The sequence below is a fragment of the Anopheles cruzii genome, chromosome 3 (genome assembly GCF_943734635.1).
Source record: "Anopheles cruzii chromosome 3, idAnoCruzAS_RS32_06, whole genome shotgun sequence".
NCBI classification, from domain to species: domain Eukaryota; kingdom Metazoa; phylum Arthropoda; class Insecta; order Diptera; family Culicidae; genus Anopheles; species Anopheles cruzii.
Window position 1 is genome coordinate 72509212 of NC_069145.1, and position 16511 is coordinate 72525722.

A 16511-nucleotide genomic window follows, 5' to 3' on the forward strand; every position below is an offset into this window, starting at 1 on the left:
TACGTTTCTTTGGATCTGAAAAGAATTTAAATTTGTAAGAATCTAATTTTGTAATATCCCATACCGCTCCAAATGGTAGCACTCGGCTGTAGCTCCTGTATCCTTGCTGGACGACAATAAACAATTTAGTTTGCCCTCGGCCATACACGATTCTCATGGTCCAATCCTCAACGCGTTATTTTTTCGCCTTTGGTTTAGCGAGCTCCTTTAGACGATCGCTAGCCTTCGCTTTGAGCGCATTTGGGCGCACTGTGAACGTATTGCCTAGGTTTTCGTTCATATTTATGTAGCGTTTCGGCGTGGCCAACTCTAATAGTCGATCCGATGCTTGAATTTTCAAGGCACTCTCCGGAATGCGTGTTTCCTCCACTTGTTTTCCTTTCGCTCGCCGTCGTCGTTCGATGGGTTCGGCAAGCTTGATTGTACGCTCCGATGCGGTTGCCTTCAGGGCGGCTGGTTTGACGAAAGGAATCTTTTTCAAATCTGAAAAAGATAACGAAGAAAGAACTTGGTAATCACGCAATTCCAACCAATCCTTATGTCTTTGCCATTCATCCGGCGACATGCCTTTTGGACCATTAATTTTCGGAAGCTCCACGCCCGCCAGCTGAGAGTAAATGGTGGTGGAACTTTGCTTTATCTTTTTCTTCAACTGTTCCTGGCGCTTTGGCGCTAACAGTTGTTGGTATTCCTCGTGAACGGCAAATAGATTCCGGACCCGTGGTAAAGCCAATTGCTGGATGCGTCGCGATGCATACGGTTCTTTATACGAGCGCACAATTTCGGTCTCTTGCCTGCGAGGAACCACCGCGTGGCGAGAAAACTTAGCGTGAACATATCGTGGACGAGCCAAGTAGTCGATCCTATTAAAACAACAACTGACAGCCATGTTTTTGGCCTTATCTTCTTTGGACAAGATCAAATCAAAAATCGTCTGTCGGACAAGAGCAAAATCAAACCGCAACAGCAGCCTAATGAAATTCCCAAAAACGCAATGGGTTCAGCCCATCGATCATTTCATACAATTTTTTACATTCATAAGGCATTAGATTAAAAATTTTTAAATATGTGCACCTATTCGATATAAATTCCCCACAGTGCGTTCTGTTTCTGTTCTGACGGATGAATTTGTGAGTTACTTTGCCCGTTACGGTGGGAAGAGCGAGAAAGGAACAAATATGTGCGAAGGAGCGAATGAAACGACACCACCCGGATTCTGCGGAATCGCGAGCTTGATGGTCCGAGGGGGTAGGAACGAGGAGTGCCAGATGAATTGTGAGTTACCTTCGGGATTTTCGCAAGTTGACTCGGCTTTTTTCGGGATTGTCGCAACTTGACTCGGGTGTCAGGTTTGAACATGGATGTTAGGTTCCGAGTGTCAAAGTTAGGTTCAAAAATCGGTTAAATTCATAAAAACAACATTTTGACATTTCGTGTTAAAACAAAAAAACTAATAAATAAAATTAGAGATAATGTTAAGCAATACAACAGCAGCCTGATGAAATGATAATGAATGTCTACTAAGATATGCATCGTTGTTAGAGCTGTAGACCTCCTGTAGCGCAGCCTAAAATCGAAGTGTGTACGCAGTCTAAGTTCGAAGTGTGTACGCAGCCTAAGTTCGAAGCATGTACGCAGCCTAGGCTCGTCTAATCTTCTTCTTCTATATCTTCTATATATATTTAGCCAATATTACGAGAGGGGCTAATTTTATATTTGTAGGTTATTTATTTGATCACTATATGTTGGCAGCGGACCGCGAGCCGGCCTTTTTAGATGTCGAGGAAGCGCGAATGGGGCACTCGGTGGTGGTCTCCTTATTGGGTCTATTTTCGGTTCGGTTCGGTTGATCTATATCCTATGCTGCGGCCATATGTTTCCTACGCTTGTCTATCGTAATGTTTAGATTACTCTTGCCTGCAATGTATTTAAAGATGCAGTTTGGATCAACGCGGTTTCTGGATATTTTAAGATGTGAGCTGCTCCCACGCTATGGTTTCTATACTTTCTTTGGTTATGATTCTTAAGACCCCTCGGTCGATCGCGTTCTATGGCTTGGGCCTAACGTTCTTAGAAATCGTAGCTTATCTTTATTGCTTATGAGGCTAGATTAGAAATCGTCGCGTTCTCAACACAGCTGTAAGTTTAAATAATAAACCTACGAATGAGACACTCTAAAAACAAGTGAACCACCGAATGAAATTATCTTTTCAATTTGCCATCGAGCAGCTGTCATCGAGTCAAGGTTTATACTCAGCCCTGACGTTCATCATTTTTCGTAGACGCCACAACAAAAGTCCGCCAACGTGCGGACGGCGCGAAATATTTGGTTACAAAAAGAGTTTGTGTGTTTAATGTTGTGTTGCAATCTTGCCATTACGACCATTTGGCCATTTTCTTAGAAATATTATTAGCCGGTAATCGCTTAGAATCGTTAATTGCTGGGTATTGCTCGCAATACTGGAAGACAACGCGAGAGCGCGGAACCCTAACCTGTTGAAATCGAAACAAATTTCGTTCACAATGCGGAAACGTTCACTATCGGTTGCGGTCGAAAGGAACGGTAGAACCGACCGGATCTCGAGAAAATTTGAAGGAGGTAAGTTATGTTCGTCTGTTTCGCAATTTCCAAAATGACACGCTTACCGATTGCTTTGCAGTGCCTTCGGACAACGAAGAGTACGCGACCGACGCTGACGAAGATAGCGATGTGGAGGGAACTGGTGGAGAACCAGAAAACTGGACGCTGGCGGAATATGAGAAGCTTCAGTCGCAGCTGCGTGCGGTTCTGCCGAAAAATGACAACAAAAGGTACGACACGCGCCTCAAAACAATCGAGTGGGAACGCGTTGCCTTCGATGGTCACTCGCCGCAGAGTGTGGAGAAGGTAACGAAAGATTTGCTGAAGAAAGTGCGCAAGTTCCGTACCATGTCGGATCTGTTGGCCGACCTTCCCAGTGTTATTAAGAAGTCTATCACGGCCGAAAAACCAAAGAATCCTCTGTCGGCGTTCAACTACTTCGTGAGGGAAAAATACAATTCGTACAAAGAGCGCCACCCGGGACGCACGGTAAGTGATGCACAGAGATGGTTCTACAGTTTGCTAATCGGTAACGTTCCGCTGTAGGATCTTTTCAAAATTATGAGCCAGGACTTTGCCATCTTGTCGGAAAAGAAAAAAATGAAATACAATCAAATGGTACTGGATGGAAAGGAGGCCTACAAGGACCAGCTGAAGAAGTTCTAGTAAGTGCGATCGGTGCCATTACTGTTTGGCAATGTTACAACGATTATTCTGACTTTGTCTTGCAGTGAACAAAATCCGGAGGCCAAGGAGATTGCAGGCCAAAACAAGACCACTAAGTCGGCTAACGCCAAACCGTCGAAGGGAAAAACATCTGCAGTGACTCCTTACAATATTTTCAAGGATCAGCAAATAGAATCCGACCCAACGAAAAGCCGTTCGGATATCAAGAAAGCGTGGGACGCGCTGGAGCTTCCGGCAAAACTGAAGTTCATTCGATACGCATTCGCCAGTGGAGATAAATCGAAATTGAACAAAAAGGAAAAGGAATTGCTTGATCAGGCGGCGGGAAAGCCGGAAACATTCGCACGCACTTGTTGCGAGTATTACCTAAAGTTTCATGCCCAGCCCGATTCTCAGCTCCCGATTACCGAGTGGCGCAAGCAAAAGATGCAAGAGTACAAACTGCTGCCCAAAGTGCAGCGTCTCGAACTGGAGCTGGAGTTTCGCAAAGAGCGTGCGAAGTTTGTAAAGAAATTCCGGCAATACGTCGACGCGCTACCGGAAAGCGAACGCAATAAAGAGCTGCAATTTCTACAACCATATTTGGACGCAACATCGAACAATGGCGAAAAGAAACACGGGCACCAGGATGCCACCGATTCAGCTGCTCACCGCAGGAACGTATCTGTGCACGATATCACCGATCTACCGATTGCCGAATCCACAACACACGACACAAATATGACCGGGAAGCGTAAAGACAAACAAAAGTTGCCGCCGGTGCCTTCCACTCCAGCCGCCAGCAGCAGACCTTTGAAGTCTATCTTGAAAACCCCAACCCCAGTGAAACAGCCACCAGCCAAACGTGTGGCGGCGGAAGAGATGGAACCTTCGTTCTCGTCACCGAAGAAAAAGCACAAGAAGGATAAGACCACGCGGCAAGAATCTGCGGAGGAGTCAAGCGATAGGTAAGTTTTCCATCCGTTTAAAGCAAGCCGCATCCTGTTTCTTGTAACGAGCCTTTTTTGTTTCATTACAGCGTTAGTAACAAATCAAAAAATAAGCCACGTGCCCAGGTTTCGGAAGAAGAGGGGCAACGTTCTGACAGTGGCAGTGCCTCACAGAAATCGAAAGCGCCCGTTAATGAACCGATTGCTCCTGCGAAGTACGTAAACCTATCATCCGGATCGTTTTACCACCAAACACCGTGAACCATTCATGTGACTTACTTTTGCTTTCTGTTCCTTTTTTTTGTCCAGGACCGTGGTAGAGTACTTCCGAAAAACTCATTATCTCGGCAAAAAGGGCAAGCACAAGGAAGCGTTCGAGAAACTTTCCACCAATCGCCGGAAGGCGATCGAAGCAGAAATGAAAGCGGCCCAACAGCAGTACGTGAAAGATCTGCAAGTGTTTTTCAAGACCCTTCCAAAAAATCAGATCGAAAAGTACGTCGCCAAGCTGAAGAAAGCGGATCAAGCGGAGGAAAGTGCGGACGAAGACGATAGTGAAACGGAAGACTTTGATGAGTCGTTGGCGAACAGCACCAAGATGGAACCGCACAGCAGCAGCGACGAAGAGGACAGTGACGACGAGGACTAGATTTCGGATCGGATTCGGTTAGGTTTTACCACTCAGAATTTCCTTTGTTTCACTGCCAATTACACAGGGGCAATGCAGATCGTAAGCGCGTTAAATGAATTCTATGTTACCCTTTTACCAGCATACATGAAAAGATTTGTGTATGTTGAAAACATTGTAACATACTGTACTAACTTGTTTTTAGAACTATCGAAACACCACAATAAAAAGACACTCGCTGTACGGTAACAGGTAGTTCTGCAATTAATTTTATTCATTCCATTCAACCACAATTACAAAACTGTGAATTTGTAGATTTTAATATCGTTCGTGAACATTTTGTTTACCTACGTGCAGAGTGCAGCACAACCCTGCCGCAGCTGTCAAGAGCGATGAACATCCTCAGACTACAACACTGGAAGTGTACGCGGTTCACTCCAGTTCGGAGGGAACAGACGAATACCGGTAAAAATCTGTGGTCGGAAAAAATCCATTTTTACATTTCATCTGTTTGTGCGTGCTGTGTGCTTGTAACAATGCAATCTTTGCGAAAAACCGGATGCGTGCTTCCGAGCGGAATGAGGTGAGTGAAATTAAATTGTTCGTTTTACTTTGCCCTGTAACATCAACAAGTGTCGGTGCGGCTCACACTCGGAGGTGCTAAATGCCCGTGAAATCGTCCTCTGCTTGGAGCCTACGGACTTGCCTATCTTATCAGCCTCGCCCAAAAAGATAGTATTAAAGACGTTGGCGAACCGTCGTATTAATAGTAATCATTTTATGCGCTTCGCCTGTTCCCACAAGAATCGCCCGTATGATTGCTGGTGAGGCGGGTAGCGGTGCTGGCAAGGGTGGCGGTGGCGGCGGATCGATCCGTGATGCCGGTGGTTCGTTCGGCAGGATGGAGGTAGCCCACGAGGAGGAATACTTCTACAAACAGGTACGCCAACGGTTGCGTTCACGGCGTAACATCATGTGCTAATTAATCCCCATGCCGCATCTCTTTACAGCGCCAGGAGCAGTTGGCCAAGCTGAAGAAGCAGGTGATCAATCACGAAGATTTCCACTCGGAGTCCATCAAACACCACGAGGAAGCGATCGAGCGCCATAAGAAAGCCATCGATGAGCTGAAGAGCAGCAAGTGAACCAACGGATCATTCGGCAGGGCCTGTAGCACGGTATTTACTTATGGTGGAGGTACTGGTGTCTACCAAGGAACGGGGTTTTCGTTTGCTTTTCTTCTTCGAACGTAACTAACGAGACGCGATCGCTCTCGGTGCCTTCTGATGGGTATTAGAATAAATATTGCTACAAACTCACACGACGTAGACCCGCGCGACAGCTGTCCGTTCCGTTTTGTTTTGATTATTATCGACGGTGACGTTCGGCTGCAACACATCCGAACTGCATTAGAATAGAAAAAAATCCGCTGCCGCTAGGTATTCTATTTCCGTGGCCTCCTTTGCGCAGATGAGCTCACGGCTAACCAATTACATTGAGTCACGTGACTGCAAACAATTCATACACAGCCGAAATATTATTTAAGTTGACCGGCTTAGAATTGGAACGCCAGCAGGGCTCAACATCTATAGGATTGTCCGTTGCGTAGTTGGTAACCGAAGGTAAGCGAGCGGAGCTGAACTGCAAATTAATTACTGCCAAAAACTGGCCATCAGCTTGGGGCCCTGTGGCCCCCGGGACCATGCGACAGGGTGTGTGAGCGACAGTCGACGGGACGGCCGATAAAATCTTTCGTCGGTCATTATCGTAACGTATACGATGTGGTATTAATTAAAATTCATCAAAACCCACCTCGAGCCCTGCGAGGGCTGTGACCAACGACGTTTCGAGCATTATGTTCGTACAGTAGCATTAAGGATATGCATTGGAGGACCCCTGTGGTTTGCGGTTGCTAGGAAACGACTTCAGCTTCAAGGTGGAAGGATTTAATGCTACTGCAGATATACACCGAATGCTAGCTTGTTAGTTTAGGTAACGCACTTCTATAACATTTAAAATATTTGTCTACATCTTCTTTTCTGTATTCTCAACATGCATGCAGGTTCCTCCTAACAACAAAGTGTGGCAATAAAAGGAGCACGATATTACTCTTCTAGATGCATAGCATCATAACCAACGAAGCGACCACTGCCATGGATTGTCCACAAGAAAACATCCTGCGTGGGGAATTAGATTGGTTGTGGAACCAACCACTAGAACTTCCTCCGGTTGGTACCACACTGACGGCCAACAAACTGCCGGAAGAAAGAAGAATGCGCATTTGCTAACAAGGCCAACCGAGGCGGGATAAACCATTCTGCTTCCGGGTGCCGAATGGCTCTGTCCTTAGAACTACTTGCCTAGTTCGTAGCATGTGAGCAAATTATGTCAAGTATGTGACGGTATTTAAATAACGTTTCCCTCGCCATTCGACGCCATTCGCAATCCCAGCCGAGGACGCTCGGCACGGACGATAAGTGGGTCCTGCGAAGCGAATTGCGAGCTCCCCCTCGAACGCAGGGCGAGTGCGATAGGAACCAATTGTGGATATTTACGCTACACACTTAGGTTAATGCAAAAGGCTCGCTAATGTGCTGGAAGATCCCGTGAGGCAAGTTTTGTCCACTTTCGGCCCACGAAAACTTCCACCGGCGAGCACCACCGGCAGTCGCATAGATTCTCGGAGTGCCGTCGTTTGAATTATGATTAATTCTAAATCACTACACCGCGTCGTCCCCTATTCCATGTGCCCAACTTTGTCGATATAAAACAAATTAAGTAATCGACCAGAGGGTCGCTACCACCACAGCGCACGAAGGAGTGTTTCGGCCGGAGTTGGCACACACCCCGAACCGAATCACCCTTCGTGAATGTTTCCCAGGGAAAGGACACCGCCTTCACCGTTTTTGGGGGGTGAATTTCAGGCTCGGAGTCGCTCTGGGCTGTTTTTTTTCTCTCATTTTGCTTCCCCCAAATTCCTGGCCCATCCGCGTGCTTTTATTGATTCTCCTCCAGCAGGGACGGGGCCGGCCCGCTGCGGGCACGTGCAACTTGCGCTCAACTATCCACAAATAGAGCCATCAACGACGCATGGCATCGTCGGGTCCGAAGTAAAACGTGACCAGAAATTTATCGCGGTCACGGTGTGGAATCGACATTGATGCGTCGCTCCGGGGCCAGCACGCTACAACCGAGGACTTGAAAATAATTAAAACCAATCATTTGCAGCACGGTGGAGTCCGATGGAAGCAGAGCGCTCGGAGCTGGTCGATATATTGTAATCCTTTCTGTCAACAGAAAGGACTCGTGCGGTATTAATTGGAATGACCAGCACGCCCGCGCAAGGTACCTGGAATACTATGTGGTTTCCCACACGTTTCCCTCTCAAGAGCTCGCGTCTCGGTCTCGAGCGTGTCTCCGACGCAGTTCCGAAAGATTATTCAACAGATTATTAACAAAATTTCGAAAAACAAGAAAATCTGTAGGACGATAAACTATTCCCTCACAAATTCTAACCTCATCAGCCGTTAACAACCTACGTGTGTTTCGAGTAATTAGGGAAATCTTTGGACGGCTTTTATTACCTGGCCGGTGCAGCGTCAAAGGAACTGCCCTGCCCGGGGAACTCGAAACACAAATCCCCGAATGTGATTAAATTGACGAATGGCGCAGCGTGCGCCCCGGCGTGGAAATGTAAATTTTTGCAGACACGAGGGCATGGTCCCCGGTCTGGCCGGGGCGCACCCGTGTCTGTTGGTCGGCCGATTACGACGGGGATGCCAATAAACTCGGCGGCTCACCGTACGCGGCTTACGTCATAATTGTCCCGGAATGGTGGCCACCGTGGGCCCTCCGCAGGGTATATCACACGCACCATAATTCTGATAGGTTTTTTTTCTCTCCTATGCTGTCTGTCTTTTTTATGTTTACACACTTTTCAGTTTTATAGCTTCGCTCGATTCGCTGTCCCTTCACGCGCCGTTTTTGTTTTCCGTTCGGTTCGACCGCTTCAACTTCCGGTCTGGGTTCTGGTGCTGCCCTTTTGCCATCCTTTCCGTTTGGCCGCTACTTCACCCCGCAGGGGCAGAGTTCAAGCGATGTTACGCATGTCTGCGCCTTAGCATACTCGGTGCACGCCAAGCCCCGAAAGACGACGCATAAATCTGGCACCGTTCCGAGGCGCGTGACCCAATTCAGTGCAACACGAGAAGCACCGCGCGGATCGTGGAGTAGTTAGAATGTGCCCCTGTGCCGCTGCGTGCGTACGTTTGTCACACCGCAGTTGCGACTATCAATCGACCATTAATTGGAGCCACACTTCACGCCGTCTGAGGCCTGAGTTTTTGATTGGGGCGATTTAGAATTTTCCACAAATTGTTCAACAAAAACCCCGATATCGTGTTCCGTGGCACGCCTCCCGCAGAACCGGTTCCCTTGGTCCTCAAATCAAACCCCTTTTTTGCCGCCTCTCTCTTTCGCTCAGTAATTCGATCACGATTGTAATTTAATCGTAAATTTATTACATTACTCCATCACACCCATCGTGCGGGGCCTGTCTGGGACTTCGGACGTTCGGAACCGTTTATTAAAAACCGCTCGCTTCGGGAACCGTGGCGCGGTTAAATTGAAGCGTGGGCTTGTCCTCCGTCGTGTGGCTCATCACTCTTCGACGGCGTCGGTTCGTTGGCTTGGCTTCCCCAATTAAGTCCAGTGTGTCTCGTCCTGTGGGTCCTGTGGGGAGCCTGTCCCTGTGTCTCGGCGTGTTGCGTCTGACGGATGGCCGAATCGAGCCACAGGACCGACGAGCCAGGGAAGGATCCCTGGAGTCCCGGTACGTACGGTTCATTGACCTGAGCGCCCCTGAAGGAGCCAACGGGCACAAAACGTAGCACATTATCTCGCGCTCACCCGATACAGTGTTCCGACGTGCCTTTTTACTGTAGACGTCTAAAGTTCTTTGCCAAGAGCCGTGCCCGCGCGGGGCTGCAGGAAGCGCCGGAAGTTCAGACTCCCGGGCAGGAACCGAGCCACCGCAGTGGGATGATGGATGTGGCCTCGGTGGATTGCGGAATACGATTTTAAATGCCTTGTGCAGCGTGAAAGTGTGACAATTCACACATGGCTGGTGCGCAATTAAATATCTGGAGGGCTCCACCAATGTCTAGTTGATGCCACAACCATATTAATAATGTTCAAAAGACATTTCACAACTACCATCATTAGTAAAAATACCATCATTAGTCGATTTTAATTGAATTCTTTATCAATATTATTGTATTATGTATAATATTATTTCTAGAAGATCCAAACCAAAACATTGAATGCTTTTCACGATACTTTTGGAATGGCCGCCACATGCAATTCCCGGACCATTATCTGGACTTTGCACAGCAATGAATACCCCAGTTTTGCCTCTTGGTGCAATTATAAACCTCAACCGGAAGCCAGGCATCGTGGATCGGGAAGCGTCCCAGAGACGCGTCCTTTGGCGTGGAGTTCTTCAATCTTCTGCCACCAGATGCCTCCCGACATTGTCTTCCACGCAGCCTTTTTGACCTAGCTTGGTAGGTCTCTAGGTTTTCCGACTTCCGTTTTTTTCTCTCCCTTCTTTTGTCCTTGGTCCACGGCACTCGACAACGTGTGTGTGTGTGTGTATTGTTCTGGCCGGCCGGCAGGATGCCAGAGGATGCCTTATTGGGTTTTTTGCTGACACGCGCAACCACTCTTTACGCCACGTACCTGGCCGGCAACCGGAACGCACGCAATACTGAGCCAGTCCTCGGGCTGACCGGGAGGCTGACCGGAAAACGGAACCACATCCGCTGCCTCTTTTTTCGATTGAAGCACCGGTTGTCACTCCGATCAATTCCAGCCACCCGAGACGAAAACGCCGGGAAAAGCATTTTATAAGGTCCCCGCCGGTTCCGCAACCGGCGGAATGCAGCAACCCTGGGCATTTTCTCTTCCACTCTTTTCGCGGTGGCATCGTCAGCCAACCACGTACACGGAGGATGAGGGGGGAAACTTCCCTTTTCGAGGTCCCGCGAGCGAGATCGGTCCAACCTCGGCTCGGAGTAGCGTGTGTCGCGATGGCCATCCGGTGGATGGCACCACATTCTAGCACCTAGCCCGGCAACGTACCGTGCATAATTATGGATATGAATATTAAATATGAGAATTGTTGGCATTTCTCGGGCCTGCGGTGTGGGACCATGCCATGCCACCAAGATGGCAACCATCCGTTTTCCGCTTTCAACCATCTCATCGCTTTCCGCGTTCGAATGGGCGGAATGCCGCACGCAGCAGCATCAGTCGATCGATCCGGTCCTTTGGTCGGTTAGGAGAAAACAATTTGAGAAGCAGTACCGGACGAACGACGTTAATCGTCTCACGGTAGACGTTCTTCCGCTGCCGGAGGCACGCTGGACCCGGTTGAGTGTGAAAATATCGAAATAACTCACCGACATTCCAATGCTGGTCGAATGATGATCGATGAGATTCGACCTCTGCCCTACAGATATTTGCATGGACATCGAATGGCGCTGCTACAGAATCATGTCCAGCATCCATGATGAGACCAATCGAACTCCAGTCTAGTTGTGGTGCGAAGGACCGCTTTCTGTGGCGAGTATGTCACATTCCACAGGTTTAATTGCGATGATTGTGATATCGTGAACTGCATAATGATCGATATTGATTCGGCAACCGATTCGGCATGATACCTAACACAACGCAGGTTGAGGCAATCGAATTACAGCAGATCATCTGTGGGACTTTCTACAACATGCTCTAAGAGTCAAATCTGGGAAGAATCTTTGTTTTGAGGCCGGAAAGCAACGAAGAAAACGGATCCTTTCCGATGTCCATTCGAAAGAAACAGCATCCGACGGTTGGCCTATCGGTTTCACATAGTTTGTGAAAATAGGTCAACGCGGGACAGACACCTTGCACTCAGTGTCCTCCTTCCGTGCAACGTGACAGACGAAGTACTGCGAGGCTTACCACGCAATTGTCACCGGACTGGACTCCGGGTCAGCAGTGGCCTCTGAAACTGGTTTTCCTTTTCTTCCACTTCTACGGTACATTAAAATTCCCATTCCTAGAATTCTCTTTGAGAAACCCCCGGAGCTTCTTCTTCAGGAACATTGGCTCTTCCGGAGTTTCCTTTTGAAATCGAAGAAAAACGTGGGGGACACTAAATCTTTCTCCGGACACAACACACAGGAGTGGGAAGCCATTACGGGGACGCCATCTTGCACTTCAAAGCAAGTGCGTTCAATGCCAGCAAAACTGTTCAACGGGAACTCGGGAGCAACAGGACAAGGACTACTAACAGACCAGGGGCAAGGCCACGGCGATGGCACGGCAAACCCCGCCGGTAGGGTGACCAGGGGATGGACTTTCTTTCTCTTTGCAGTACGCGCCAAGGAAGTGCTACAACCAGTTGAATGTCTTTACGACGGGATGGTGATTATTTTAACAAATGGCAATAGTGCCCCATGATCGGCGTTGGATCGGTTCTTCACAGCACGTACGGGTAGTACGGAGCGTACGGGGAGGCAGTGTAAGCAGCGGCCAGAGGGGCACCGTATCCGTAGGCAGCGGCGAATGGGGCCGTATAAGCGGCAGCGACCGGAGCAGTGTAAGCGGCAGCGACGGGAGCGGTGTATGCGGCAGCGACCGGGGCCGTGTATGCCGCGGCCAATCCGTTAAAGTTCCGGGACACAAACTGGGAGCTCTGAGCGGTCACGACGGTTGGGGCTGCAACGACCGCCGCGGTCAGAGGTTTTCCGGCGGCGCAGGCAACAGCGATGGCCACGAAAACGATCACTTTGGCAAACATTTTGGATAGAATTGCGGTTGGCTAACGACTGAAGCTGTGCTGCTGTGTTGTGCGAACTGTGTCGCTGGTTGGATCCAGGTGCAACATTTATACCCGTCGTCGAATTGGCCACCCGTGCTTACAGGGAGGAGGGAGTAACCCCATCAATTAACCGTATTGCCTATGGCGACACAAAAAATGGTGCGTACTGCGTGTGATTTTAATTTAACATTCCAACCCGATCACGTCCGCCGCTGAGGCCGCGTCTGGAGGACACCGTGCGCTGTCGGGCGGTGTTAAGAGACGCGTGTTACCGTCTTCTGACGCATCCGAGGTGATCGTATCGGCCATTGCAAAATGTGGAACGGACAGGGCTGAAATTGGGCAATGCTAGCGCTCGTAGAAGAGGCGGCCAAAGATGTACCCCACAGAGAATTGGGACAAGATTTGTATCAAGGTTGCGATCTTAAGAAGCTGTCCTTTTGCCCGATAACCCGATTGCCCGATTTTGTCCGATAACAGAACGTTTCGCGGTTAAACGCAGCTATGTAAGTTGGTTAAAGGAAGACAGGATATGATCAAACGAATTAATCTGATGTTAAATCAGGTACCGTTTACCCTTTACGGAAAATGTTATTTCCTTCACGTGATCCTACGGAGATCGTTTACGTTTTTCGTGTAACAAGCTATGGAAGAGGGAATTTGGTTTTAGAATTATTACACAACCCATTACGACCTAGGATTATTAACTCATTATTTTCTAGGATTCAGTTTTGCAGACCAATGTTTCCGTCTCAACGGCAGTACGAAGAATCTTTCAAACTCTAAAACTTTAGCTTGTTTTGGCTATGCTAATCCATATGCATGTACAGGAATTTGTCATCCAATTTCTTAAATTCGTTAGAAGTTAAAATTCTTAAAATTGTGGAAAAATCAGCAGTTTTCTTTTCAAGTTTTTCTTTCTCGAGCGCACGAATGCTCCGAAAGCTTCGTTCGCGACCCGAACGAGAGCCGAAGAAACGACCGCACTCACACACACTCATAGCAACGAAGCGTCGACTATGGGAAAATGGTGGTCATGAATCAATTTGTAAAACTGAGGGTTTTATATATATTTTCGCAAAATAGATAAGTTATCTATGAAAAATCCGAATCTTTAGCCTTCCATGTTGCGTAGATTAGTTTATTACAATTAAAACTTAGGTTATTTTAAACTATTTCCAGTAAGTCTTGCATCCGTGTTAATCCGACACGGACTAGGTTTATTTTAAGAACACACTTCATTTCTTTCATTCGGGCAATACATAGCAGTGGCCCTAAACTTAGTTCTATTTCAATTTTCCTGATATGCAAAAGTTCGCAGATTCTTCTTAAATAAAATATGACCGCCTTTCGCATATAATTTCTCCACTGTTCACTGTCGGCGAGAGCCGCCACACACACACTCATAGCAACGAAGCGTCGCACGAATTTCTGTGTTCTGTTTTGCTTCGGCCATTCTTGGGCACGCGACAAGCGGCAAAAAAACCCTAAATCGAAGGGATATACTGGTACTGAAGTCACACTTCGACGTAAAATTGTCGCCGGAATCAGTTTAATTTTATCACTCGGAGTATACGGTTGGACTTTGGACTTCCCGTTGGTCGTAGGATACTCTTCCGGTCCCGTAGTAGTAGTAACGCTTGAACCACTTGATGCGAGGACTCGTGAGCCGCCGTGTTGAATTAAGAAGGATACCACCAAACACGATGGCGCAAGTGAAGTGTTAATGCGTCTTGCAATGTTTGTGCTCTCGAGTGATCAAGTGATTAGTATTTGGAGATCACCGATGAACGATTTGTGTACCCCGGATCTTTTTGGTTAGTTTGTGCTCTTCTTTCTCGTGCCTGTGTTCGCGCACGCATCGATTCCATTGTCTGTCCGTTTGTGAATTTGAAATAACTACCGTGCCGATACCAGGGCAACCACCTGTGCTGTAAAAACGGGCATTTCTTAGGCCCCACTGGACGGCAGAGCAAGGCCACCAAAGCGTAGACTAAATTTCATTTGTTTTGTTAATTTTGCGATCTTCGTTTCCGGGAGTGTGTATCGTACGTGAACTGTGTGTGTCTATAGCGTGTAGTGCAAAAATTTAGCTTCCTACGACGGCTCATCCGGCATCCGGGATCCGAAAACACGCCGTGTGTGAAATGTGTGTAGTGTGTGATGAGAAATGAAATAATTTCGCCTAACTCAAGTCACCGCTTTTGTTTGTTGGTTGGTGTTTCCTCACTTGGCCAGGAAGTGAGGACGTGGATGGATGACTTCGTGAGGATGGTGCATCCTCTACGAAGTTCGCCGCTACGAACCTCGAGTACGAGGATTTGATTTCATTCATCGATTGCCTGCGCCGTGGGTGGTACGATAGCAGGAAGCGAAGCGAGAGTGAAAGTGGATAGTGAAAAACCGGAAGTGGTAAGTGTCGGTGAATACGAAAAATACGACAAAACAGCACATTTCGAAGCGACCATCATAATTATCAATGAGGTGTTGACACGAAGCTTGAGGATCTAGTAAGCGATGGCATAACTTCCGTTCGCTTGATAACCTTCCTTAGGGGTAAAAGTTTTTTTATTACGAGCTACAATTTGACTACCTGTTCCCGGCTCCTGTTTTGCTTATCTAGCTCAAGATCGTTAGATCCGCTGACCCGAATTCTCGAAGTGCCGACCTGTCGTGTCCTTGAGTTATCACTTTTAAGCAATAATCTTATCGTTTAGAATAACACAAGGAAGCCTGTTTGGTGTTTTATCTTATTTTCGAAGCTGCTTTATCACTTCATATCTCACATCACGTGACTCACTATGTCTTTCCTACACGCTAACTGATATCTAACTTACATGTTATCCGCTAATAGTCATCGGTACCCGTACATAGTTTACCCGATTTCCTTCTATTCGAAGACGATAAGGCAAAAGATCCCTTGCCGACTTTGATAGACACTCTCATCGACCATTGTCAAGTTCAAAGTTCGCCATTACTTTCAAAGCCATGGCCACCAAGTTGAGATGCTGGAATGCAGTTTCATATTGCATTGCATGGCAGGCAGTGACGTGGCCAATGGACACCGAGACAAGCATTGGCTCTTTCTTCGAACCATGGGAATCATCATAGCGGAAGAACTATCATTATCTTCCAAGGCGACACAACAGAGCACGGACACAGTGCAAATAGAGTCACAAAGCTAACAAATACAAAATCTCTGGTTATCATTTCAGCTTCCACCATCCGTTCGTCACGGCTCACCGACAGCAGAAGTGCGACGGTGGAGGCGCCAGTTCCAGTAAATTATCTTCCGAAGACGTCTCGCTTCTTCTGACAACGTGAACCAACGTAAACAGGACCCGATTACACGCAACAGGCAGACTGGTGACTACAAGCCCCAGCAGTAACTTTGGATCGATCTGCCAGTTTGAATGTTAATTAAACTGTACGGAACCGGTTGCATTTGGCTTTGTTCTACAATCGTAAGCATTCCGGTCGAATTGTGAAAGAATCTCGAGTTGTGGAAAGAAAGGACATCTTGTAGAAAGGCATCATGCGTAACGAACGTTATTTATATCGCTGGAGAGCAGGCATTGTGCGAGGAGCCTGATGAACGTCATACCTCCCTGGGAGAGGCAGAGTGTTGCATCGTAAAAGACTGACGTGTGCAATGGGTTAATGGTTTCCGCTCGTGGCCGGAACATTCAGTAAACTGTGCTGAAGTGTCTAACAGACAAGAAATAGTGGAAGCCATCACAAAAGTAGGGTGATCTAAGAACCGATGAATGACGCTACGAACAGCCATTCCGAAGGGTGCATGCAATAAACATATAAGCATAC

General features: G+C 47.6%; 4 protein-coding genes across 4 annotated transcripts; 2 read left to right on the top strand and 2 right to left on the bottom strand.

Moving 5' to 3' along the window:
• Positions 1–175: 175 nt before the first annotated feature.
• On the bottom strand, positions 176–889 carry LOC128270930 (uncharacterized). Its single transcript, XM_053008355.1, has one exon. It carries the CDS (start codon positions 887–889, stop codon positions 176–178), a length of 714 nt encoding a protein of 237 aa, XP_052864315.1.
• Positions 890–2314: 1425 nt separating this feature from the next.
• On the top strand, positions 2315–5064 carry LOC128272676 (nucleolar transcription factor 1-A-like). Its single transcript, XM_053010539.1, has 6 exons — positions 2315–2599; positions 2661–3070; positions 3128–3246; positions 3313–4215; positions 4287–4412; positions 4507–5064. Exons 1-6 carry the CDS (start codon positions 2524–2526, stop codon positions 4844–4846), a joined length of 1974 nt encoding a protein of 657 aa, XP_052866499.1. The 5' UTR covers positions 2315–2523; the 3' UTR covers positions 4847–5064.
• A 195-nt stretch (positions 5065–5259) lies between these two features.
• LOC128272968 (ATPase inhibitor mai-2, mitochondrial-like) lies at positions 5260–6147 on the top strand. The gene is made up of 3 exons (XM_053010861.1): positions 5260–5408; positions 5630–5765; positions 5836–6147. Exons 1-3 carry the CDS (start codon positions 5362–5364, stop codon positions 5968–5970), a joined length of 318 nt encoding a protein of 105 aa, XP_052866821.1. The 5' UTR covers positions 5260–5361; the 3' UTR covers positions 5971–6147.
• A 6200-nt stretch (positions 6148–12347) lies between these two features.
• Positions 12348–12668, bottom strand: LOC128270931 (vitelline membrane protein Vm26Ab-like). Its single transcript, XM_053008356.1, has one exon. The coding sequence runs from the start codon at positions 12666–12668 to the stop codon at positions 12348–12350; it is 321 nt and encodes a 106-aa protein (XP_052864316.1).
• Between the last annotated feature and the right edge of the window lie 3843 nt (positions 12669–16511).

Excerpts from the sequence above, each read along its gene's own strand:
- LOC128270931 (XM_053008356.1), bottom strand. The coding sequence starts at position 12,668 with ATGTTTGCCAAAGTGATCGTTTTCGTGGCCATCGCTGTTGCCTGCGCC.
- LOC128272968 (XM_053010861.1), top strand. The coding sequence starts at position 5,362 with ATGCAATCTTTGCGAAAAACCGGATGCGTGCTTCCGAGCGGAATGAG. Across the intron at positions 5,409-5,629 it reads GTGCTTCCGAGCGGAATGAG|AATCGCCCGTATGATTGCTG; the intron begins GTGAGTGAAATT and ends TGTTCCCACAAG. Across the intron at positions 5,766-5,835 it reads AGGAATACTTCTACAAACAG|CGCCAGGAGCAGTTGGCCAA; the intron begins GTACGCCAACGG and ends ATCTCTTTACAG.
- LOC128272676 (XM_053010539.1), top strand. The coding sequence starts at position 2,524 with ATGCGGAAACGTTCACTATCGGTTGCGGTCGAAAGGAACGGTAGAACC. Across the intron at positions 2,600-2,660 it reads CTCGAGAAAATTTGAAGGAG|TGCCTTCGGACAACGAAGAG; the intron begins GTAAGTTATGTT and ends ATTGCTTTGCAG. Across the intron at positions 3,247-3,312 it reads GACCAGCTGAAGAAGTTCTA|TGAACAAAATCCGGAGGCCA; the intron begins GTAAGTGCGATC and ends TTTGTCTTGCAG.
- LOC128270930 (XM_053008355.1), bottom strand. The coding sequence starts at position 889 with ATGGCTGTCAGTTGTTGTTTTAATAGGATCGACTACTTGGCTCGTCCA.